Source organism: Lynx rufus, unplaced genomic scaffold, assembly GCF_022079265.1.
Source record: "Lynx rufus isolate CCGP_SWC_20201006 ecotype Redwood Valley unplaced genomic scaffold, mLynRuf1.p SCAF_10, whole genome shotgun sequence".
NCBI classification, from domain to species: Eukaryota; Metazoa; Chordata; class Mammalia; order Carnivora; family Felidae; genus Lynx; species Lynx rufus.
The window spans coordinates 10,691,520-10,716,990 of NW_025814824.1; the positions used below are offsets into that span (position 1 = coordinate 10,691,520).

The 25,471-nt window shown below is 44.2% G+C and overlaps 1 protein-coding gene across 6 annotated transcripts in view; it reads right to left on the reverse strand.

Moving 5' to 3' along the window:
- Positions 1 to 25,471, reverse strand: part of DOCK8 (dedicator of cytokinesis 8) — a 232,989-nt gene that overhangs the window by 159,597 nt on the left and 47,921 nt on the right. For 4 of the 6 annotated variants that reach the window (XR_006966110.1, XM_047101620.1, XM_047101599.1 and 1 more), the window contains 3 exons: positions 22,701 to 22,803; positions 12,924 to 13,099; positions 10,308 to 10,379 (listed from right to left, as the gene is read on the reverse strand). Coding sequence is in view for 5 of the 6 variants with exons in the window: in XM_047101620.1 (XP_046957576.1) it covers positions 10,308 to 10,379; positions 12,924 to 13,099; positions 22,701 to 22,803 (351 nt within the window). In the remaining variant the exon portion in view is untranslated. Of the gene's footprint in view, positions 1 to 10,307; positions 10,380 to 12,923; positions 13,100 to 19,030; positions 19,373 to 21,589; positions 22,681 to 22,700; positions 22,804 to 25,471 lie in introns of those variants that run through there. The other 2 variants (XM_047101627.1, XM_047101637.1) reach the window with 2 other exon arrangements.

The following is a 25,471-nucleotide window of genomic DNA, read 5'->3' on the forward strand; positions in this document are numbered from 1 at the left end:
AGGAGGGGGAAGCCTGCAGGTGTCAGAGCCAGAATACGAGGAGGAAGGCGACTGTGTGGTGATGGGGGGTGATGCTGGCAATGGTTACATACAGGGGGATTGATCAAGTAAGTAAACATACTAAGAACAGTAAGAGTCAGGTGTTTCACCATCTAAGCAGGGATAAAAATATGGAAAGGAAGAAAACGAGAATGAATACTGTGATGTTACACTGGAATTGCATCTATCAACATGAACTTGTGACTTCCAGTGCACGTTCGTGCACACACACACACACACACACACACGCCCTACTTTGTTCCCTGAGAACACACTGGATGAGCAACACCTTAATAGCAATGAGCACACCCAACACCTACAGCTTGGCTTCTAAGTACCACTCTCCACTTAAAAGGAATCAGAGCCGCTTGGAGAAATGACTGATTCCAGGGGTGAGGAAAGGAAAGTGTTAGATCAGCGTGGAATATCTTGTTGCAGAAAGCAAGGATGTGATCAGTGACGGCTGGGGGCATGTAAAAAAGACACAGCGGCCAGTGGAGGGATTCACACTTGTCAAAGTGAGGACAAACTGAGCATCAACATAAACCAGACAACTGGATTCAAACCTACTGAACAAAATAGGAAACTATGATTCGATATTGATACAAATAAACTGAAAGTTTGATGAGGAATTGAGTATTTTATAACAATCAAATCCAAATGAAGGGATTATTATGTATAAAAAAATAATTGCCTGGGGGCGCCTGCGTGGCTCAGTTGGTTAAGCCTCTGACTCTGGATTTTAGCTCAGGTGATGATCTCACAGTTTGTGGGCACGAGCCCCACGTTGGGCTCTGTGTTGAAGGCGTAGAGCCTGCTTGGGATTCTCTCTCCCTCTCTCTCTGCTCCTTCCTGGCTTGTGTTCTCCCTTTCTCTCAAAATAAACAAATAAATTTAAAAAAAAAAAAAAAACTTCCCTGTAACCTCAAGGTCGTGAAAGTCAAGGAAACAGTCAGGAACTGCTCCAAAATAAATAATACGAAAGCCATGTGACTTCTCAATGCAATGCAGGCCTTTCAACTAGATCCTTTGGCTCCAAAGGGCATTCTTGGGACATCTGGAGAAAGCTGAATAGGGTCTGAGGATTAGATGGTAATAATGTATAAATGGGAACTTCCTGAATGTGAGGGCTGTATGCTAATTATGATGGAGAATGTCCTTGTTTGTAGAAATTACACACTAGGGGTGCCTGGGGGGCTCAGTCGGTTGAGCGTCCTACTTCAGCTCAGGTCATGATCTCACGGTTCGTGAATTCAGGCCCCATATCAGGTTCACTGCTGTCCGCGCAGAGCCCGCTTTGGATCCTCTGTCCCCCTCTCTCTCTCTCTGCCCCTCCCCCACCCAGGTGCATGCACACATGTGCTCTCTCTCTCTCTCTTTCACAAATGAATCCATAGTTTTAAAAAGAGAAATTGCACACTAAAGTAATCGGCAGTCATGGAGAATCAGATTGGCAAATTACCCTCAAATGGTTTGGGAGACGGAAAAAGATCGTCGTATCGCACTTCCAAGCTTCGTGTAACTTGGAGCTTGTTTCAAAATAAAAGGAAAATAATATATGTTAGGTGTCTGGCACTGTAATAAAGACTGCTAGTGGGTCCTACTTACCAAGTTGTGCATCTATTCAGCAGCTCCTGTGAGCACAGGAGTTGCCATGTCCAGAGACATCAGAGTGATTCACACTACCTGCCAGCAAGCCCTCTAACTTCCCACTGTGGCTCCGTGGTTGTGGCCAACGACTGACCGGTCTGAGGGGACAAGATTCCCACCCCTTGCCTCAAAGCAGGACAGTGAGAAAACATTGCAGCGTGATCCCTCCAGAGCCCCCTGCACATTGGCCAAGTAAAGTTTCCTCCATTGTCCCGTTCGACACATGTTTGTAAGGTATCTCCTGAGACTGAGGCAACAAAGAAGATGCAAAGGGGAATACACAAGAATCCTAAGTTTAAAGGAGTCCCTGTCCTCAGTGAGGTCACGGTCGAGTGAGAAATAGCACACACTGAGCAGGGGAGACCAGCATTCAGACACGTTCATCAGAAAGCGATGTAGAGTAGGGCGAGAGCTTCTGAGACAAATACAAACGGCATGCTTTGGAAATTCACAGAAGGGAGCGATTTCCTCCGGAGATTTCCTTCCTCGCCAGGTCGGGGAAGGCTTGGTGACAGCCCTGGCCTGTGGGCCACGGCGGGTGTGGAGCTGTGGCCCGGGAGTCTGTGCGTCACGGCTCAGGCGTGGCTCAGTGGTTTCCACAGCTGGGTCGCTCTTTGCAACTGCACCGGCTGATGAGCCTTGCTTGCTTTTAGAAAGCAAACAGCTAAGCACCTTGACAGCCAGCACAACAAATGCGTGTCATAATAAGCAATTATTGATCAGGGAGACATTTTTATGGTGTTTTGGGAGTAACTGAATTATAGGCACTGATGTGTTTGAATTTTAATTGTTTACCAGCTCACTGGGAGTAAAATATGGAGTAATAAAACAGATGATACCCCATTCCTTGATGTCCCAGCTCTCCTTGAGCACGACCTTCCTTCAGAATTACCTTAATCACCCAGGATGAAAGGCAAAGTCTAAGGGCTTTTATGATGTTGCTCATAACACTCATGAAATGTTTCACTGTCGCAGCAGATAATATGCCAAGAATAAATAGCATGTAAACAAGTTTCACTACTTAAGAGTTTGACTTTCCACCAAGATACCAAACACATTCTCAAGTCAGTCGCTCTTGAGTTCGTTTAGAGAAAATGGCAGAGGAAGGGAAGCTGAAACATTTAATGTGACTCCAAAGATGCCAGGAAACATCAATCCATACAAAATTTTCAAGTATTTGGAAATGAGATGAGAAGAACATGCAACCACCATTCTACTCATTAGATCAAAGGTCACTTCCAAAAAGTCATGGAGAGAAAAGCACTATTATTTTTGGAGCTAGGACGCCAAATTTTATGCTACAGACACGAAAGATAAAGTGGGATCCAGTCAAGGCATCGCCCAGTCTAAGTAACATAAACATGTCCAGTAGGAAAATCTATTTCCCCCAAAAGGAGATCATGTATTTTGTGTTTCCGTGTAGTCTAATCTTTCTTATTAAGTTCAAAAGAAATTCTAGGGGCTCCTGGGTGGCTCAGCCTGTTAAGCGTCCGACTTCAGCGCAGGTCATGATCTCATGGTTCGTGAGTTCGAGCCCCACGTCAGGCTCTGTGCTGACAGCTTGGAGTTCCCTCTCTCTGTGCCCCTCCCCAGCTTACTCTCTCTTTCTCAAAAATAAAACATTAAAAAAAATTAAAAAGACAAAAGAAATCCTAAAACTTTCCTCTATCCTTCATGGGCAGCACTCTTGTCTGATTTAAAAGTCTCAATTATAGAACTTGAGTGGCAAATGCTCTATAGAATTATGAGCGTGGGAGGGAACAGAAGTGGCCATTACTCCACTCCCCTGCTCCCTAAGTGGGATTCAAAGCCATTATCACAGATAGCAAGAACATAAAAGACTATCCTTAGATATTACAGAGAAATGTAATATCAGCAAGGAGATAATTGAGGAATAAAAGAGCCAACTAAATCAGGGTTTGACTGCACGGTTATGGATGACAGAGACATGTCCACAGAAGGGGAAATGGCTTCCAGAGGAAAGGAGTTTACCACCCCCCAACAGTACCTTAAAATATACGGGAGAGGGGTTTTGGTTCATTCTTTTAACATGCTAATAGAAGCACTTTTTCTGAAGTCTTCAGGTCTCATTTCACTTGAGAGGAATATTTTGGATAAGGTTGAAATGGAACGAGATACTCCCTAAAGCAGCAGGCCTTCTGATTTTCCAAATTTTATCTTTATGTCAAGAACATATGAAGTATAGTGCTGACGATGGGAAATCTTCCCTGGATTATTAAATGAAAAGAAACTTTCAGTAACACTGAGTTGTCCCCTGCTTTTTTCCTTTGCATATCATACCTTACGAATAGGTCTAATTGAAATTATTTGTCAATTGGGCAGGGACAACGGAAGCACACTCTGTAATACTATTTAATAAATATCGTAAGTGGTAGCTAACCTACGGCCATCTGCCAAGAAATCTTAGTACTTTACATGTGCTCATTTATTTATTGTATACAATATAACTTATGAGGTAGGTGCTATTCTAATTCCGATTTTCCTGAGGAGGAAACTGAGGCACACACACAAAAAAATAGTTTGCATTAGGCCATACAGCGAGCGAGTGATGGAGCCAGGACTTGAACCCATTTATTCCTGCTCCAGAGAAATCACCATTCTGTGAAATAATACAATAAACCATAGCAAAGGAATAGACCTTACATTTAACGAGTAATTAAGTAAAGCCAGGAAGTATCTTAGATTTCTATCCATTGATTTGTGGGAACAATTACAATGTATCCTCTTTGGGTTACAGTTCAGTGAGTTTTGACAAATGCAGACAGTTGGGTAACCACCACTACAGTCAAGATTTAGAATAGTTTCAGCACCCCCAAAAGTCTCCGGTGACCTTTTGCAGTCAATTCCTTTCTCCAGCCCTACACCCTGGCAACCCCTGATCTGTGTTCTGTCCCCACCGCTCTGCCTTTTCCAGAAGGGATCACACGAATGGAATGGTGAAATTATCTTTGTTTGTCTGGCTTCTTTCACCTTACATCATACAAATAAGACTCATCCGTGTGGTTCAATGTATGAAGGATATGTTCCATTTTATTGCTGAGTAGTATTCCGTTGTATGGATGTATGAGAGTCTGGTTATCCATCATGAAACTGCATACGATTTGGTGGTTTCTAATTTTGGGTAATCACAAATGACAGTGCTATAAATATTGTCATATAGATTTTTATGTGAACATACGTTTTCATTTCACTTGGGTGAATACCTAGGAGTAGGAATTCAGGTGGTGTGAATATATACCTAACTGGGATTTTTGGATAGCTAAGGGAAGAAAGCTCAGTGATAGAAACAACATTCAGAAGGTACATATAACAGCTTCTGGTATACAATGACAAGAGAAAAATTTCAGTATGTATATTTTCTTCTGGTCAATCGTATCCAGCATTGGCAAAGACATGGGGGGACAGGACAGTTTCATGCCCAGGTGGTAATGGAGTGAATCAGTATAGTTTTCCCGGAGGAAAATTTGGCAGTCCTTATGAGCATGTGTCATGTGCACTGGCTCCATTTCTACCCTCAGAAATACACACACGAAGAGGGGCAAATGTGCAGATGTCCATTGTGGTCTTATTATAAATAATATGTCAACATACATAATATGTGAAAAATGATATGCGAGTTAATTATACATGAAAAATGAGGACAATTGCAATGTGCATCAAAAGAGGAAGATTCAATAACTTAGGATACATTTCTTCCCCTCTGGGATATGAGGCAGTGAGGGATATATATATATATATATATATATATATATACACACACACACACACACACACACACACACACACACACATCTACATATACGCATCTACATACACAATATTTATGTAAAACACAAATATCCGTATATATATTTGCGAGGGTATGAAAAGAAGCTCTGGAAGTCTACACAGCAACATCCGTGTCGTTAAGAGTGGGCTGAAGAGAAAGGCAGGGGGCGAGTGAGGACCGAGGCAGGAGACTGCTTTTTACTTAACACACTTTACGTTACTTGATTTCTCTCCAAATGAGCATGCATCATCTGACACGTCAAATAACAAGTTCAAAGGAAGCTAATTAATCACTAAGTAACAACTGGCCAGCAACCCCTGTTGTGGCGTCTGCCAGCTTCCCAGAACACAGCTCGAGAAGACGGGGACAAAATGGAAACTCGCCAGAATGAACAGACACCTGAATCTGGACAGACTGTCTGTGAATGAGATGAGCTGGCAGAATGATGTCCCACGCTCTGTCTCCCCAGAGGGGAACTCCGAGGAAGGCACTTGGTGCTTTCCCTCCTGCCAGTCCCTGTGCAGTCAATGTCTACACTCGCCAGAAATCTGAATGCAACTTCTTCCCTGTAGTGGCTTATGTATGGAGCCACTCCCAGGTTGCACCCATTTGCACCACCACCAGAACCCCCACCTCCCCTTGCCTCTCTCCTTCTACCTCCATTCAGCAACGATTAGGAAACAACTCAGAGAGAACAACTGAGCTAAAGACGGATGCAGGGTTGGGAGATGAAGGGCCTCAGGCAGCCGTGTACTGATTTCTCCCCACATAGAAAATATTAAAGGTGCACACGGGGGCAGAATGACCTCTGGGAGGAGTGTGTTCTACGAACTGGAGCTTTTGTTTCCAGAGTATCAGATCCAGAGTACCAAAGAATCAAGCGGTGGGGTAGAAAAGGTGCTTCCTCACTAAAACACTACTCAAAGCTTCCCGAAACTGACAGTGAGTTTCAGAGTTGCACGCTTCTACGTAATTTCTGGGAAAGGAACTGGACCTTCACACAAGTGTGCAGAAAACAGGACCAATGGCAATCCCCATCCCTAGTATGTTGCCACACCTGAAGTTAAAGCTGATATTGCCTAGTTTGGTGGGGGGTGGGAGGGGAGAAAAAAATGTGTATAAAATAAAAATATGGATAATCATTGTTCCCACAGAAGAGATGAAAACAAATGGAGGGAGACACATAAGGGAATAGAACAACAATCAAGTGGCCAATGGTCTGGATTAACATTTAATCCAAAATTCCTAACAAATAACATCAGGTTTGTGAATTACATTTTGATCATGACAGCAAAAATAGAAATCACAGGAGAAAAAAAAGATTTGATTGCATAAATAATTCTGAGTGTTATAAAATTATAAGCAATTTTGAAAGACAAAGAACACACTGGGTAAGGAATTTGTACTATATGACAAAGGGTTAATATCCCTAGCAAATAAAGGTAATCCTAGAGATGAGCCCAAATACGTTAATAAAGGTGCACAAATTTTATAAATAAGCAAGACACGAAGGAAAAATAACAAATGTCCAACAAATGTATAGAAAACGTATGCCCAATTTCATAATTTAAAAAATGCAAACAAAGTACTGTCTCTTTACAAGTAACTTGGAAATTTATTAAAAGATAACATCCAATATTCTTAGGATTCATGCATAGTTGTTAATAATCTTTCTGACGTATTATTCCCAAATCTTTAAATTTGTACTTAACGTAGACATAGAAATTCCTCTTATGGGGATTTATTCTGAAGGGGAAAAAAATCATAGCTTTGTAGAGGGATGTTACTATGCTGGGGTATAACACTGAAAAACAGGGAATCATGTACACATCAAAATTGGTTAAATGAATTTCGATATAAATATATCATGCACCCATTAAAAATTGGGTTGAGGAAGAATGTTTAATAGCAAAGAGAGATAGTCACCATTTACTATAAAGACTGAAAAAGCATCATGCTACAAAATATTAGTTTTTATATAAATATATACATAAGGAAATACGATTCAAAGGTTATGCATCAAATGTTAATGGCAGTTTTGTGTCTATAGTGAAACTGAGTGATTTTTTTCTCTTTTGGTTTCCCTATAATCTCTAAAATTTCTAAAATGAGTATTCTGAAAGAGTCCTTTTTTTAAGTTTGTGCAAGATAGAGAAAAAAAGAAAGAGTACCCCAATGGGAGTTGCCATGAGGAATGAAACAGTACAGTGTCCCAAGGAGAAAATAAAAACCAAATGTAGTAAAATGGACCTTTCTATTTATTGTTCCTTCTCAGACGTTTTTAGAACCTTAATATCCAGAAAGTATATCTAATTATAACATTTAAAAGCTTGAGAACAACTTGTTCTGAATTTTTTTATTTATTACCAACAAAGCATAATCTTACTTGACTGCCTGACAAACTTCGTTTTCCATTCATGTTGGAAATTAGAACACATGATGGATTAGCATCTCACTTTCTCTTAATTACTTTTTATAAGCGATGCTTTCTCTTGCTCAGCTATTGAAAATAGCATGCTTACTGACACTGCTCCAAGAAAACAGCAGCACAAATTCAATGGCACACTTCCAAGAGCCGGATAAGACCCAACCCCCAACGTCTTTTTTGGTTTATCCCATAGAGCAGTAATTCTTACTAGTGTGTAAGAGAGTCAGTGAGGATAGCAGAATTTCAAACTATAAATCTTGGTAAAGGCTCTCTGATTTTTTTTTCCTTTTTCTTTTCTTTTCTTTCTTTCTTTTTTTTTTTTTTTTTAGCGTTTATTTATTTCAGAGAGAGACAGAGTACAAGTGGCCGAGGGGCAGAGAGAGGGAGACAGAATCTGAAACAGGCTCCAGGCTCTGAGCTGTCAGCACAGAGCCCGATGCAGAGCTCAAACTCACCAACTGTGAGATCATGACCTGAGCTGAAGTCGGATGCTTAATGGACTGAGCCACCCAGGCACCACATCTGATGTTTTTCTCTAATGGGATGTGCCCTCAATCTTCAGACACTGCCCGCCCTGCTCCCCAACACATACCCACATACAGGTTGAGGATTTTGGGGTCTGTACATGTTTCTCATGGAAGCATACTGTCTAGGCCAGTGACATACGGGCAAAAAGCCCAAACAATATTGTAGCACATTTGATTAACCCAGGAGAGAAGGACCCTTTTGACTGGAAACCTAGCAAGTAATCTATTTCATGGTCACAAATTTAAATGTTACCTTTCAATGTGAGGCCAAGTTTCAATTCATTTCTTTTTCTCCCCTTAAGAATTCATCAGAATGGAAACAAAACAAAGAGGCCCTGTTCTTTATATTTTAAATGTAAACTCTCCTTCAATAGGTGAATGGCCACACAAACTTGGTAAGTCCACACAGTGGAACGTTATTCGGCAAAAACAGCGACGAGCTCTCAAATCACAAAAAGACATGAAGGAAGAAGACAAAACTATGGAGTCAGTAGGAGGGTAAGTAGTTGCCAGGGAGAGATGAACGAGGCTTCATAGGAAAATTTTAGGGCAGTGAAACTACCCTGTGTGATACCGCAATGGGAGATACATGGCATTACACATCTGTCAAAGCTTGTAGGATGTACAACACAGAAGGTAAGCCCTAATGTAACCTGTGGACTTTAGTTAATAATAATGTATCACTGGGGCACCTGGGTGGCTCAGTGGATTAAGCGTCCGACTCTTGACTTCGGCTCAGGTCATGATCTCACGGTTCGTGGGTTTGAGCCCTGCGTCAGGCTCTGTCCTGACAATGCAGAGCCTGCTTGGGATTCTCTGTCTCCCTCTCTCTCTGCCCCTCACCTGCTCATGCTCGCTCTCTCTCTCTCTCTCTCTCTCTCTCTCAAAACAAATTTAAAAAAAAATAATGAATCACTATGGGCTCATCAGTTATAACAAACGTTATCACTTAAGTAAGGTCCATCCAAGAAAGACTGAATCAGCCAGACGAGGCTGCATACAGAAAAAAGACATTTGTCCTGGCTTTTACTCCACAGGTGGGATTTGACAGATAGGGGAAAGGTGGGAGGACACATCCAGGGGGAAACAGCAAGGGCCGAGGTGTGGAGGTAGGACTGAGTTCCCTGGAGGGATTGAGGAAGAGGGTGCCGGGCCCTGAAGAAAGGAAGTGCATCTGACAAGTAAAGGCAATAAGTTTCAATACATACACTGGGCCAGATTATTAAAGCTCCTGAAAGGCAAGCAGGCGGAATTGCTATTTTATGCAGTAGATAGTACGGAGCCTTAGCAGGTGTTTGAACAGGGGACAAGATACAGTCCATCTGCATTCATAATTCACGAATTTTGAATTTGCAAATTCGCTTCCTTGCCCAAATGTATTTGTAATGGGCATTTGGGCACACGTGCAACAAACAAACAAAAAACCAAACAAACCAACCCCCCAAAACCCCAAGATGTTACTGATAAGGGGAACTGTTAGGGTGTGGCATATGAGAACACCCAGTATTTTCTATTCGGTTTTCCTGTAAACCCAAAGCTGCATTGGCAAAATTCAATTAAAATGCAGTTAAAAAAAATTTTTTTTAATGTTTATTTACTTTTGAGAGAGAGAGAGAGAGAGAGAGTGAGCAGGAGAGGGTCACAGAGAGAGAGAGAGTGAGGGAGACACAGAATGTGAAGCAGGCTCCAGGCTCTGAGCTATCAGCACAGAGCCCGATGCGGGGCTCGAACTCAGGAACAGTGAGATCAGACCTGAGCCGAAGTTGGGCACTTAACCGACTGAGCCACCCAGGCGCCCCGATTAAAATGCAGTGTTACAAGCTCACGATATGAAGCAAGCATATATGTCAAGAGAAAAGAAAAACGAACTTACTTTTGGTTCACGATTAGCCACTCCCGAATATAGGTCTGAACACAGTCCCTGACGTGAGGGTCCAGTTCAACCCTAATGAGGTGGGGAATGAAACAAAATCATGTTATTACTGGAGAGATACAGCAAAACAGTCCCTTATCATAACCAAGGAGAGCAGCACGATGTCAAATCTGTATCAAGGGAGAGTGCCGGGGGCATCCCTACCCATTCATCAAGTGTCTGAAATATTCCCCAGGCAACAGCATTTTCACTTTGATGAGACAAACATGTTGGCATTTGATGCTTTGTGGGCTGTCCTTATTATAGGGAATCGTGTTAAACTGTACCTATCCCTTAAAGGCATTCCAACACCAGGGAGGCAGAACCAGCTATAATCACATACGAAACAAGAGAAAGAAGCATAAATACCAATTTCTCACGGGGGTAATTTGGGCCTATGTTTTGCTCATGTGTAACCTTGTTAGAACATGCATGTTTCCCCTCGGGAAAGCCACGAACAGTTGTCTTATCCTTTGCGGAGCTGACATGACTTTGGTCGGTGACTATTAATTCTTTTCATACCCGTGCAACAGTGCGTCATGGGAAAGACCCTCCCAGCGTTTCAGAGGCTTTTTTGCTGTTTTTCCTAAATGTTTTGGTACTAGAGATAAATGGGTCTAAGGACTACATACTAAATGCTGACTGCCCAAATCCTAGCCCCGTCCCTTATTAGCTACCTCGGGTCAGTCCCCCCACCTTTGTGGGCCTTAGTGTCCTCATCTTAGAGCACTGTTAATAGAGGAATGTCTCCTTTAGAGGCAGGGGATGAAATTAGGTCAGTATGGGAGTGCTCAGGAAGGCATCAGGCACATGATAAGACTCATACAGTTGACACTTCTGACCTACTTATTCTATGCTAGGTACTGATGTAACCAATTTATACGTATTAATTCAGTTAATCCTCAATCAGCCCCGCAGGGCGTAGGCATGCAATATTATTCTCATTTCGCAGAAGAAGGGGATGATAAGGATCTTGCTCAAAGTCCCGAAGCAAGCAGAAGGGCAGGGACTTAACCCCAAGCCGTTCACCTGTGGGGTGCAGGCTTCCAAGGACCACACTATCAGAGTTCAACCTCAAGTTCTGGGTGCACATGGGGTCAGCTAGTCTTTACTCTGGTGATGACGACGATGCCTTCCTGGGTTTTGATCACCACGGCAGGCTTTTTGGCCATGATTAGAAGAGCAGAAGTTGTTTCCATGTCATCAGACAGACAGTGTGAGCTAACAATTCTGGTCACAAGGCAGTATTCTACCGAATCACTGAGGCTAAGTTAAAAACAAAACAAAACAAAAAAACTGCCTCCTTCATCACAATTTAAATAATAAAAAAGCCTATCTCTAAATCTACTGTAAGTGTCTTAATCGGGATTTTCCAAGATTCTTACCTCATGTGAAAATAATTAAGTCACCATAAATTTTAGACAAAGACATAATACGAAATGATTCTCTGTCGAACGTAAAAACAACAAAAAAGAGAGAGACCTTACCTATATTAAAGTTACACCTGAATAAATGGGCTGGCAATGGGGGGAAATGTTTCCCAGTGTTTGTTTCCCGGCGAGTATTTCTGAAATGTCTGAGAGGAGCATGGTGTAAGCTCTCCTTTGTGAATAAGAACTCTCTGAACAGGAAAGCAAGGGCTCATGGGAATGTCACCCAACATCCTTCAACTGACGAAAGAAAATCCAAAATAGAAGCAGAAGATCCCACAGCAGTGGGAGCAGGGGCTGTGTTGCATGATCTCCTTTTGGGGGCATTTTTTGGGGAAGATGACAAGGTTGAAAATGTCCAGGAGAGATGTGAACCTTAATTTTGTTTGTGAAGATAAATGCAACTAAAAGCTCATCCTAAGCCTCTAAGGAGGCATTGCTTTTTATACCATGGAAATAACAAGCGTTTCATGTGGAGAGAATTCTGTTGCTACCAAGGCTAATGCCTGCATCTGGAAACACACAGACTAACCCACGACAGAAGCTCAAACTCTAACCGGCTATTCACGCATTCACTCTACAGAGCTTCCCCCACTGTTTCCCCACTTGGCAAAACTTTCTTCCAAGGTAGGAACTTTGCCCTGTTCATCTACTGATGGCTGTGCCCAGCACATAGTGGATGCTCAATAGACGTGGGTGGAATGTATTTGTGACTTGATCCGGTCTCGTAGGTGGAAACGATAATGCTTGGGAATCATTCCACCGATTATTACTGAAAAACTTGACGTTTTTACAAATGGAGGAACCCAGGCTCCCTGAGCTCACGTAAGCCGCCCAAGGTCACTGAGCTGCCACCCAGGCGGTCCCCTTCGCCTCCACCTTCGCCTCCCCCTGGGCCTCGCATATCGTCCTACCGCTTCCCCTTCACTGGCTTGGTCCCCACATGCCTTTTCGAAGCCTCTGGTCAAACCAGGGTAAAAACTCTCACAGGCGGGAGTACCACGTTGTCATTCCGCACATCTCAGCGGATCTGAGTAACTTTAGTTTTCCAAGAAGTCCAGAATTGAGGCATCTCCCCCCGTCCCCCCCGTTACCCATACCGGTCATGACATCACAATCACATCTACGTTTTAGGAAGCCCATTTACCCTTCCTCCGGCAAAGAGGGCTGCAAAGTGCGACATTCCTTTGGCGTGAACGCCACATCCAAGTCGTCCTCGGTGAAGTCTCCCAGCTCCTGGGCCAGCTTCACATCCAGGCTGTTCAGATGTGTCATCAGAAGCCCTTCGAAGTCCACCGGCTCCACCGGGTCATAAAACTGAGGCTGGGGAGAGAGAGAGAGAGAGAGAGAGAGAGAGAGAGAGAGAGAGAGAAGGGGGTTCCCACAAGGCTTCCAGGCAAAGCGCCCAGGCGACGGTCCTGCCTGCCCTCTCCACCCAGCAAGTGCTCGGCTCTTCGTGCACAACTCTGAGGAGCTGCCCAGCACAGCAGCAGTGATACGGAAAAAGGGAAGGAGACGCAGCACAGAAAAGTCAAGTCAGAACACGGCGAGGCACCCAAATCACACCCCAAGGCAGAATTTTTTCTCTGCTTAATTGCATCTTGATGAGGAATCCTGAGGAGATCCAAAATGAGATCACGAGGCTTTGCTGAATTTTATAATTTCTCCTGCAAAAGGCTCTCTGAGGCCATGTTTACCCAAATACAGCGAAGCGGCGAATGGGGGCAGTTTTCCAGAAATTCAGGCAAAGTCAACACTCGTTCTGTTTGAGTACTTAGGCACAGTGTTTCCTCTGGCCTGCTTCATCCTATATGTTGGTTCTTGAAAGCGCTTCATACATAATCACAGCTCTCAGTGAACCAGACTTGGGGGCAGAAACTCTCCAAGGCAGCGATTTCCAGATGCTTCTGGACTGACTCGTGCCGGTCAGGAAGACATTGTCACTGGACTGCAGTTAAATAAGTAAACTAAGGGCAACTGGCTGAGGTTTCCCAGGCCTAAATGTACTCCCTTTTAAAGGACTCTCTTGTTTTGCTCAACTATATCCTTGCACAGCGGGGGAGGGAGGGGACAAAAGAAATGACAGAAGTAGTTGGCAATTCCAAACAGAATTTTCTATAGTTGATAAAATAAAAACTTGGCAACGAGGCAAATATTTTTTTTCTTGTCTGTAAAGTTCCAAAACAGGAACCATTGCCTTGAGGAAGTAAAAGAATCAGATTGAGTGGCATTCTGGAAGAATTACAATAGCAGCACCCATTGGTATTCAAATTGATGGCAGGCTGTCTGGAATCATCAGCCCAAGGAGCTACTGCTCCTGCTCTCAACCTCTGTACCGCCCCCCCCCCACCCCGACCCAACCATCCCCAACCATCCACCCCATGGACCAATAAAACAAACACTCCGGATTCTTGACTCCGACTGCCGGGATGTGAAAACAAGACCAGATCCAAGGAAATGCTAACAAAACGGTTTTTCACCCCCGCCCCCCTCTCCCCCTACCAAACCATACAGTGCACCAGACATGAGGGCTCCAAGTTGGAGGGGAGGGACAAAAGGCTCCTGAAGGGGCAAAAGCACATAACATCCGAGAAGGTCAGTGCGGCTTGCCGGGTCTCCTCCCACCCTTGCTGTCCCTGCTGGTGGGGGAGACGGGAGTGACTGAGTGACGCGTTGGGGACGGAGGACAAAGCTAAGAACCGAGCGCACATATGCCCTCCTTCTTCTCTGACGGTGGCTGACTTAACTTGCTGCAGGGACAAAGGGGGGCTGACGAGAAGGCAGAGGGTCCACACACTTTGGTAGGAGAGAGCAAAGGCACCCCCAGTTCTACATGGCTCCCACGTGATATGACAGAGGGCTGGGAAGTTTCTTGGTTCTGACCAGGGACCCAGAGGTCAGCTAAGGGGATGAGCACGGTCCTTACAGGGGGCCTCTCAAAATGAAGAGACAGGGGCCAGCAGGGGCTCAGGGAGCTGGCGATCAGACTGTGCAGGAGCCAGGTGGAGACAACGTTTGCAAAAAGGACCCCACTCACCTCTGCCAGGGGAAACGACAGGCATCATCTATGCAGATTTGCATAAGACCAGCCCCAGAGGAGGAGGTGGATTTTCCCACCCTGACCACACCCAGGACAGAGAGCTCAGAGCCAGGGACTGAAACGAAGAAAATCCTTTTCTTTGCAGACTTATTGTTGGACAGCGGAGACCCACTGAGCTAATCATCACTAAGCACTTACTACGTGCCAAGAAATTGGCCAGGTCATTATACACACTATGTCATTTAATCCTCAGTAAAGTCTAAAAGGGATATATTCGTATTAAACCCATTTTACAGAGGAGGACACCGGAGGCTAGAGATTTAACAATTTTCCCGTGGTTACACAGCTGAGAAGTAGGCCCTCGGGAAGTCAAACCTTGGCAGGCTCACGTTCTTACCCACAATCGTTGGGTTTTCTCTCGCAAGCATTTGAGGCAATCTGCACTTCCAGAAATAATGAAAACAGAAGGCAATAGTGTGTTTAGAAGAGTGTGAAAAACTACACTCACCACTACACCCCAAGTTCCACTCTGTGTTTCTCACGAGACCAGCTGCTCCACGTAATAACATAAAGTAATTAACTAATTAAAATAATCCTAACGGTAGATTTATTATGGAGAATATCAATGCCTCAAGCCGAGGAAGCGCTTTAAACGTACACCTTAAAAATTTCACTGGAGCACAACTGGAAGCATTGTCACACTAGCATTAATAACTAAGTAGAAGCTTCCAGGGAGAAATGGTATTTGTGTGAGATCGCCAGAGAGAATACAAATTCAGGTCCAGACCAAGTGTTCTGCTCGTCACGACCCTGAAATCCAAATGATGCAAAAGCTGGCCTACAAACCAGGGTGGCCAAGACCCTGGATGAAAAGGATGGCTGGCTCCCTCCTTCAGCCATGATTTGCTAGTGTCCGCTGAACGCGAGTCACTGAGCCGGGTGGTAGGGGTAGGTAGGGAAGAGGACAGGTAGCTAATCTCAAGCATCTCTGCACGGATCTCTCGTCAACCGTGAGATGGTGAAGCCTGCCACATTGTCACAGATAAAGAATGCTACCTTTGAAGAGGGGAGCCACAGTAAAGAACGCATACCATCGCTGGGCACTAGCTGGGTGGCGATATGCCAAGTGTAATCGATATACGCGATTGATCATAAAGTCAAACTCTCGAGGTCCGAATACATTCCAGGACAAACAGATCGTAAACGTCAGCTGTGTGATACTGAGTACGGTTCGAGCACTACAGAGAAGCTGGTATTTGATAACCAACCTTCTCTAGTCTTTCTACACTGAAACTAACAAGGGAGGAGGCTGTTCATTCCTAATGTGATGTAAACTAGTCTCAGTATTCGCAAGTGGGTAGAGACCCCAACTACTGCTGGGGGCCTCCAAGGAGGCCTCCATGGAAGTTGTTCCCCTTGCAAATTATAGTAATAATATACTAACCAGGAACCAAAAGAGATTGATTTTCCAAACTCTCTGAAGTCTTAATCCCAAGAGTAGGTCTTATTATAAGGCGATCACCACATACACACAAACACAACTCAGTTGACCTTAAGTCACTCAAAAGGGAGGCTTCCCATGGGTGTCCTGACTTAACTGGGTGGATGCCAACTTCATCGGCAGACAGCCTTCTCCCAGTTCAGGGACTCCAGGCTTCAGCTCCTGTCCAGGGAGTCCCAGCTTGCTTGTGATCTTGTCTTCCTGACTGCAGGTGTGGACTTGCTTAGCGAGCCACCACCAGTGGGTAAGCCAATTCTCTGCAACCAATTCCTTAATATCCATACATATACATCTCTGTTCCTGGTTCCGCTGCTCTGACTAAACCTGGATGGGTAACATCTACTTCCATTCATTCAGCAAGTACTCACTGGGGTCTACAGTGGTCCAGTACTAGGGTGAGGGGACAAAGTCACTGCCCTGAAGCAACGTGCCACATCTCTGCAGTGAAGACTTGTGCAGCCTTTCTTTTTAGCTACTCTTCCCAGAGGCCTCATCAGCGGAAGACTAGATACACACAAAAAGATTATAAATACCCTAAAAGTTTCAATTATTCACAGCCAGGTATTAATTTTTTAATGAAGGGAGTTGGAGCTTTTCCTTGTCCCACAAAGCACATCAAAGGCTGGTTCTCCTGACATGAACCGGATTCAATTCGTTGTGAAACTAAAAATTCCTATAGCACCAAAACTGTATCTGTTTAAAATTCATCTGTGTAGCTCCTAGCACAGTGTCGTATGCAGACAGCACACTGACAGCAGATTAAAATAACAGATCTGGACAATATTTCACAATTCAGGGTATTTGAAAAACAGAGAGGTCGAAAGACTTGCCCCAAATCACGCAGGTAGTCACAAAGGTCCTGGGTCCTTTGTTACAGTACTGAGGGGACTTTACACTGCTCTGTGTGAGGCTGGGGGTCGGGGGAGAGGCATGGCATCTCCAGGTAAACACACTTCCTCCTGTGTGTTTACCCCTATGGAGGCTGGTCCTCAAATATACCTGGTTGTTCAAGAAAGACGTCTTGTCAAAGTCACCCAAGACCTCCATGTTGCCAAATTCAACGGTCATGGCCCAGTCCTGGTTTATCTACTACATGGGATACAGTTAACCACTCCCTCCTTTTTGCAACACTTTATTCAGATGCAGGGTGACCAAATGGCCAAGGGTGCCCCAGTCTCTGAAATTCCGTGTACCAGGAAACCCCTCAGTCCTGGACAAATTGGGATGGTTGGTTACCCTACCTTTAGGACATCACTTTTTCTAGGTTCCTCTCCTACAACGTAGTGTTCCAGAGTTCAGTCCTAAAACACCTTTTTTTTTTTCCTCAATCTACATTCACTCTCAGATGAGCTCATCCACTGCCCCCCCGTCTCTCTCTCTCTCTGTCTCCTTCTCTCTCTTTGCTCCTTTTTTCCACTCATGTGCTCGCTAAAATAAAAAATAAAAATAAAAAACCTTTTTAAATTTTAAAGAACCATATTTATCAAGTGACTAACATTTATGTTATCTTTGGTAGTGAAAGAAAAACGTTGCTTTACTGCGAATTAGCTTAAACACATTACAAAAATGAATGCTTTCTAAGGTACGAGATTTTTTCTTTTTTTTTTTTTTACCTAAATGTTACACACAAACATGTCCTGTAACCATGGTGTTTAGGATGTGGCTTTTTACATCCTTTTCTTCAGCAAAAACCCTTACATTCCAGCTGATTCGTTCCATTTCACTTCAAACCTTTTCTATTCTCGTTTTTAAAAACAGAATTTTTCCCTCTATGAAAATGTAGGTTAAGGTTATTAAGCATGTACAGTGTCTCAAATCCTCCTTTCTACCTTAGGGCAGAGATCCCAACCCTTTCTTTTCTTGTATTTCACTCTTTTTTTATTTTTTTTTAATTTTTAACATTTATTCGTTTTTGAGAGACAGGGAGAGACAGAGTGTGAACGGGGTAGGGGCAGAGAGAGAGGGACACACATCATCACAGCGAACATTTACATTTAGAGTTAAAAACCAAAAATCCAGGGGCGCCTGGGAGGCTCAGTCAGTTGAGAGATTTCAGCTCAGGTCACGATCTCACGGTTCATGAGTTCGAGCCACGCATCAGGCTCTGTGCCCACAGCTCAGAGCCTGGAGCCTGTTTCAGATTCTGTGTCTGCTTCTCTCTCTGCCCCTCCCCTGCTCATGCTCTGTCTCTCTGTCTCTCAAAAATAAGTAAACATTGAAAAAATTAAAACAACCCCCCAAAACAAAAATCCAATAAAACCACACACATACACACCAAACACACCCTTTCTCTCCTTTGATCAGATTTATGACAGAAACCACTTTATTTACCTAAGGATACATCCATTGGGGTAGCAAGTGGTCCTTACCTATCACACTTCCTGAAATTCAGAGCAAGCAAGACAATAGAAGAAACTACCGTTCTTAATGTTTTTTTCCTCCCGTCTGGAATCCTTCTACCTTGGTAGGTTCTTTAAACAATCCTCCACCTGGATCACATGTTAAAATCCCAGGGCACTTTAAAACACCGATACCTGGGCTCCGACCCTTAGCGATTCTGATTTAATTGTTCTCGAGTGGGTCTGGTCACAGGCGTTTCTAAAGGTCCTGGGTTCTAATCCTAGAGATTCTGAAGTGCAGCCGGGGCTCAGAACCTTCCGTTAAGCCTTCTTGGCCTCCCCCAGCAAGCTTTTCCCTTCTCAGAAACACCTACCTCGCTTAAAGACAGGATAGATCCTCTGTATCAACTGTCCTCCCCAAAAGACCACAAGGCCCCTCAGAGCCGAAACCACCTCTGGCCACCTTGTCATCTCTCATATTGTCTCCGACACACAGACTACAGTGCCAAACACAGGGACGACACCCACGTGCCCCTAGTTACCCAGCACCTCTTACACCATATTCGGTTAACCCTAAGGGGGGGGAGGCGGGGCACACTATCACGGCAGTAATGCTTTGCCCCAAATCCATCTAGTACGTTTTCATATAAAAAAAAAATCCATGATTATTTTTAATTTTTTTAACTTTTTTTTTATTATTTATTTTTGAGACAGAGAGAGACAGAGCATGAACGGGGGAGGGGCAGAGAGAGAGGGAGACACAGAATCGGAAGCAGGCTCCAGGCTCCGAGCCATCAGCCCAGAGCCCGACACGGGGCTCGAACCCATGGACCATGAGATCGTGACCTGAGCTGAAGTCGGACGCTTAACTGACTGAGCCACCCAGGCGCCCCTATTTTTAATGATTTACGTATAAAAGAAGAGTAGTATTTTATGATACAACGCATTTTTTTTTTTTTTTTGCAACTCCGAGCACGCTATTTATACACACACACACCCGTGAAAGGCAGGCAGGCATGTTAACTCCAAGCAGAATGGGCTCCACTTAGGCTGGTGGCCAAGTTCTTAATCTCTCGCAAAACAGCAAACTTATAGTTGATTGGATTTAAATAACTCGGGGCCGTGAAATACTGCTCAAAGTTGAACAACCCCTTGTATCAGCCTGTGGAGTTTTCGAAATGGGTAGTTATGTAAGTAAAGGCAAGAGAAACAAAAGGTCAAAATGCACTTGGTCTTAATTTTTGGTTGTCTGAAATAACACAATCAACAGTCCTATAGCCTTGCGTGTAAGACAAGTTTTTTTAAAGCTACCCCGGGCTGAGAGTTGTTCGATGATAAATCACTTCCCTGCCTTGCCAGGAATGAATCTTGCTGAAATGTCCCATTACCTTTCTATGAAATAGTTTGTTTTTTTTGTTTGTTTTTTTTTTAAGGTAAAGGGAAATCACCATTAAGTTGACGATTTCTGTTGGAGGAACCTTCATTCGGGAAGATGACTCAGGGGAAAGAAAAGCCACTTCATTGTGACATTCTAGCATGGCAGCAGGGAAACACTAGGGTGGTTTCCTAATCAGGCTGTGGATTTTTTTTTTTAAGTGGGGTGGGAATTGGGGCCACCTGGGCGGCACAGTTGGTTAAGCGGCTGACTCTTGGTTTCGGCTCAGGTCATGATCTCACGGTTCATGAGTTTGAACCCCGCATCAGGCTCTGTGCTGCCGGCGTGGAGCCTGCCTGGGATTCTCTTTCTCTCTGCCTCTCTCCTGCTCTCACTAACTCTCTCTCACTCAAAATAAAAAAAGGGGGAATCAACATCAGGCCTCTTGGCTCCATTGTGCCCCCTGCTTCCCCTGCAGGTGACAAGAAGGAACAGGGACGGCATGGTGTCCTGAAAATGGAGTAGAGATCTGGCAAGAGATCATCAGAAGCTATCCTGGAATGCTAAGAGAAATATATTTAAGGGCTATTCATTCGCAAATAGAACCAGGAATAAATTATGACCGGTAGGAACACCTGATTCTCGTGTAGTTAACATTTTTGCTTACTTTTGCCATGTCTTTGATACCCCCTGTTAGAAAATGGGTAGTTAAGCCACGTGGTAACTTGATCACCGAGCTAATGAAGAGATTCATCAAAATTCACTTTTGACAAAACTTACTGATGAGGACGCATAACTACCAAAAGAGCACCCTGCACTCAGTAAGCAATTTCTTTTCCCTTTGTGTCTTTAAATAGAAAAAAAAAAAAGAAAGAAATTTAAGGCTGCAGCATAAAAGTCAAAGCTGGCATGTAGAGAAGGGGTTAAAGCTTGCTAGCTAAACTTCCTTAAAGCCTCTTAATTGTGAGGTCCACGCTGTTTCTCAAGACATCAACTGCAGAAAGCTGCAGTCATAATTTATAAACAAGCAAGCCACCAAACCCCACCTCCCTACCTCGTTTAAAATGTAAGTATTTTTTTTTTAAGTGAAAATAAAGGTATCCTTATTAAAACACAGAGACAGGACCCGTGGACAGAAAGAGCTGCCTATCTGGTTACTTTTAAACTGAATTTTGCACAGTTTAGAATACAATTTGAGTCAGAAATTTAAAAGAAAAAATTTTTTTTCACTGAAATATATATTAGCACCAGATTAAACAACAACAACAAACATATCTAGTATTTCTTGGTCTAAAGGTTATCTAGTATACCCAAAAGCATGGCTATTATGCACTTAACGTGTTTTTACTGTAATCTGCAATTTGGAAACAGGAACAGTACAAACAAAACGGGCAGTCGAGCAAACCACGGAAGTCATAGATTTTTGTGAAGAAATGTCATCACAAGTTACCTCTTGCAGTAAAGGGGGCTATACGTTTTTTACTATTACTGTTTCATCAGTGACACAACACACACATTATCCGACTGACAGAAGCACACATCACTCCCGTAAACATACCTTTGAAAGATACACGGTTAAACAGCGTGTGAATTGTTACAGGAGGCAAGATGGCGGCCACAGGAAACCAAGTGGAAGGTTACAAAACTTCGAAGAGCAGAAGTGGTTTTGAAGTAATAAGTGAGAAACAAAACCAAAAAAAAAAAAAAAGAAAGAAATAATAACCTAACCTACTCAAGATAACCGCTAGAACAAGCAAGAAAAGTGCCTCTCTGCTGTGTGTGAGAGGAAGTGAGCACAGTGAGGGCTCGCAGCCTCTCACCAAGGAAGTGAGGACTCACTTCTGGTTTTACAAACCATCTCAGTTAAGTCAGGTTCATCCCCCTTGACACATGTCAGGCATTCTCTGCGTCAAATAATGTAACGCAGAAGACACACACACACTCAGCGTTTGGTGTTAATATAAAAATATAGGCAACCTTCGACTTAAAAGGGGAAGTGTTGTTTCACAAATGAAGGTCTGTACCGTGATTTCCAATTACGTGAAGTTCCAGGCAGGGCCCAACTGGGACAGAAACAGATCGGTGGCTGCCTTGAGCTGGGAGCCGGAAGAGGAGAGATGCGCTGCAAGGCGGCATGATGGGAATCTTAGGGCAAAGAGACCGCTCTGTATCTTGACTGAGCAGAGGTTCAACGACTAGAAACCGGCACCCAAAAATTCATCAAACTGAACACCTAAACATGAGTGCGTTTATTATATGCAAATTACACTTCCAAGAAAACAATTTTTTTAAAACTGAAGGTTCCTAACCTGGCTTTTCAGATTTGGGAACGCGTTTTCCTAATAAAAGCGTGTCACGAGTGGCGGCAAGGTACCCCCCTCCCCAAAACGTGGATCATAATGTGGGTGAAATCGAGGAGCCTGTTTGCCCACTAAAGCCTGAAGCTTCAGAACCACAGTCCCTGAGGGTCCACCCTGCGCTCTATGCTCGCGATGAAGGAAGGGGAGAAGGAAAGTGATGTCGAGAAGCAGGCAGTGAGTTAGGAACTGGCGGTTGGAGGGGGCAAGGGGGCAGTGGACGAGCAAAGGAAAAGCCGGAAGCAACAGCGAGCACACGCTGTGATTTCTTCACTTGACCATTCTCCCCGCAAGGCCGTAACTCATACTTACTAGTTGCAGAGAGGGGAAGCCGGAGGTACTTATGCTCTGTCGATGGTACTGGCCCAGGTTTGGGGGGAGAGTAAACTGCTTCCTGATCTCCGCCGAAGAATACCTTGGGTAAAATACAAACGTCTCGATGAAGCGGTCGTTTTGAACAAATCGTCACAATTACAGATACGGTCTTTGGTACCAGGCTATAAAACCCAGGCCTTGGCGGGGTGATGGGCAGAACTGATGGACGCGTCCTCAGTGGCCTATGCATGGACGTTGTGGCTTTTGTCTAATGGTATATACCCTTGAAAAGTTCACAAAGGCCAGGCTACCTACAACCGTAGCGGCTGCCTGTTAGGGGAAAGGCGAGAACATGAAGCGGAGGAAGAATCTGAGGTTCAAGGAAAGGCCCGGGGCACTTGAGTCCTTCTTCCCAGGCCATTCAGGGCCTCATGTCTGCACGAGGACGTCTGGTCTCAGCTACGGTACTTTAAATCCCATGCTCCCATTCGGATCCAGCCGTTCTTTTTTTCCTGTTTATTTTTAAGAGAGGGAAAGAGTGGAGGTGAGGCGCGAGTGGAGGTGAGGTGGTGAGACAGAGAGGGAGACACAGAATCCGAAGCAGGCTCCGGGTTCTGAGCTGTCAGCACAGAGCCTGACGCGGGGCTCGAACTCACGAACCACGAGATCACGACCGGAGCTGAAGTTGGATGCTTCACCGACTGAGCCACCCAGGCGCCCCCAGCCCTTCTCTTTTGAAACAGTGAACCCTTTGGTTGGCTGCCTGCTATAATAGAACACTCCAGAGAATTCCAGGCACATTAGATGCCACCTGGAATTGCAAGGACTGACTTTTTCCCCGACTGCTCCTGGTGGAGGGATCCTTTGACTCCCCCCACATCGAAACACTGGCGTGCCCTCAGCCGGCACCGCTGGGAGCTGGAAACCAGGCACACGAAAGCGGTTCCCCATTGTTAACTCACACCTACCGGCATGAGCTCTGTTCACCAGGGAAACCCAAGCTTACAGGCGGATTGACTTTGAGGCACACAAGTGTTGGTCACTTGTTTGGGGCTCAGAACACATTTTCTCATTTCACATTTCTCAGTCTCCTCTGTGGGTGGATTCTTAGGCTCGTTCACAAAAGCGTATTTAAACCACAGGGAGACCACTAGAAGCGAACAGACATTTCCTGAGGATCAGGCGGGATCATACATTGGAAACAGGCTGGGTATGCAACAAAAGGCTAGATACATTTTTTAAATGATAATTTTAAAATATAATATTTTAATATTATAAGTGAAGCTTATCATATTTTCTCCATTATGATGTGTGCTAAGGCACAATTATTAATTACCCTCCAGGATAAGGTTTCTGACACGGTCTGCTTGGCTCCCAGATGTGGCAATGTGGTACATCTACACAGGCAGAAAGCCTGCTCTGGTCCCACGTGCGGCCTCCACTCTCCCCATCTGAGAGCACCCCGATGTCCTTCCAGGATTCAGGCCCTCTTGCTGGACACTGCCTAGGCGTAACTGCAAAGCCAAGGGGTGGGCACATAAGCCAACTCCGGACAACGATCTCTCCTTCCCAGGATTCTGAACAATGAATGGATACGAGGATGGGAAAAAAATGGCTGGAGCGCCTCTGTGTCAGGGGCAGCCCCTCACATGATGATACAGTGATGGGTGAGACCCCCCCCCCCCGGGATGTGAAAGTAGTCCATACTAACTGCATTCCTAATTTTCCTTATTTAATTTTGTAAGTGTAGGAAAATACTAGGATGAGAAGTATTCTATTAACCACTGGGGAAATGCAAATCAAAACCACACGAGCTGCCCCTTCACGATCACTAGGCTGGCTGTGTCACAAAAGATGGGCAACGAAAAGCATCGGTGAGGATACAGAGAAATTGGAACATCACACATTACTGGGGGGAATGGAAAATGGTACGAGTGCTTTGGAAAATAGTCTGGCAGTTTCTTCAGAAGTTTAACATCGTGGGGGCGCTTGCGGGGGCTCAGTTCATTGAGCGCCCAGCTCTTGATTTTGGTTCAGGTCATGATCTCGCAGTTGGTGAGATTGAGCCTTAGGTTGGGGCTGACAGTGCAGAGCCTGCTTGGGATTCTCTCTCTCCCTCTTTCTCTGCCCCTCCCCTGCTCGTTCTCTCTCTCTCTCTCTCAAAATAAATAAACATGAAATAATTTTTTTAAAAAGTTAAACATGGTGTTCCCACATATACCCCCAGCAATTTCGCTCCTGGGTATATATCTGAGGGAAATGAAAACATACGGTCACACCAAAATTTATGCATGAATGTTCACAGCAGTGTTATTCATAAGTATAAGCATAATTATTCACATATTCATAAGTTTTATTCAGAAAAGTGGAAACAACCCAAAATGGCTAGCACCTGGGTAAAGGAAATGTGGTCTATCACACAATGGAGTATTATTTAGCAACAAAAAAAGGAAGGAAGTACTGATACATATGACAATATGGATGCACACTGAAAATATCATGCTAAGTGAAATAAACCAAACCCAAAGACCCACATATTATTCCTTATATGAAATTTCCACAACAAGGAAATCTCAAGAGACAGAAAGTAGAAGAGTGACTGCCTAGGGTCAGGGCGCGCCGGAGGCAAATGGAGAGTGACAGCTAAGGGGAACGGGATTTCTTTTTGGGGTGATGAAAATGTCTTCACCTTGATTGCAGCGATGGATACACAACTCTGTGAATATCTTGAGAATTACTGAATTGTGCATGTTACATAGGTGAGCTGT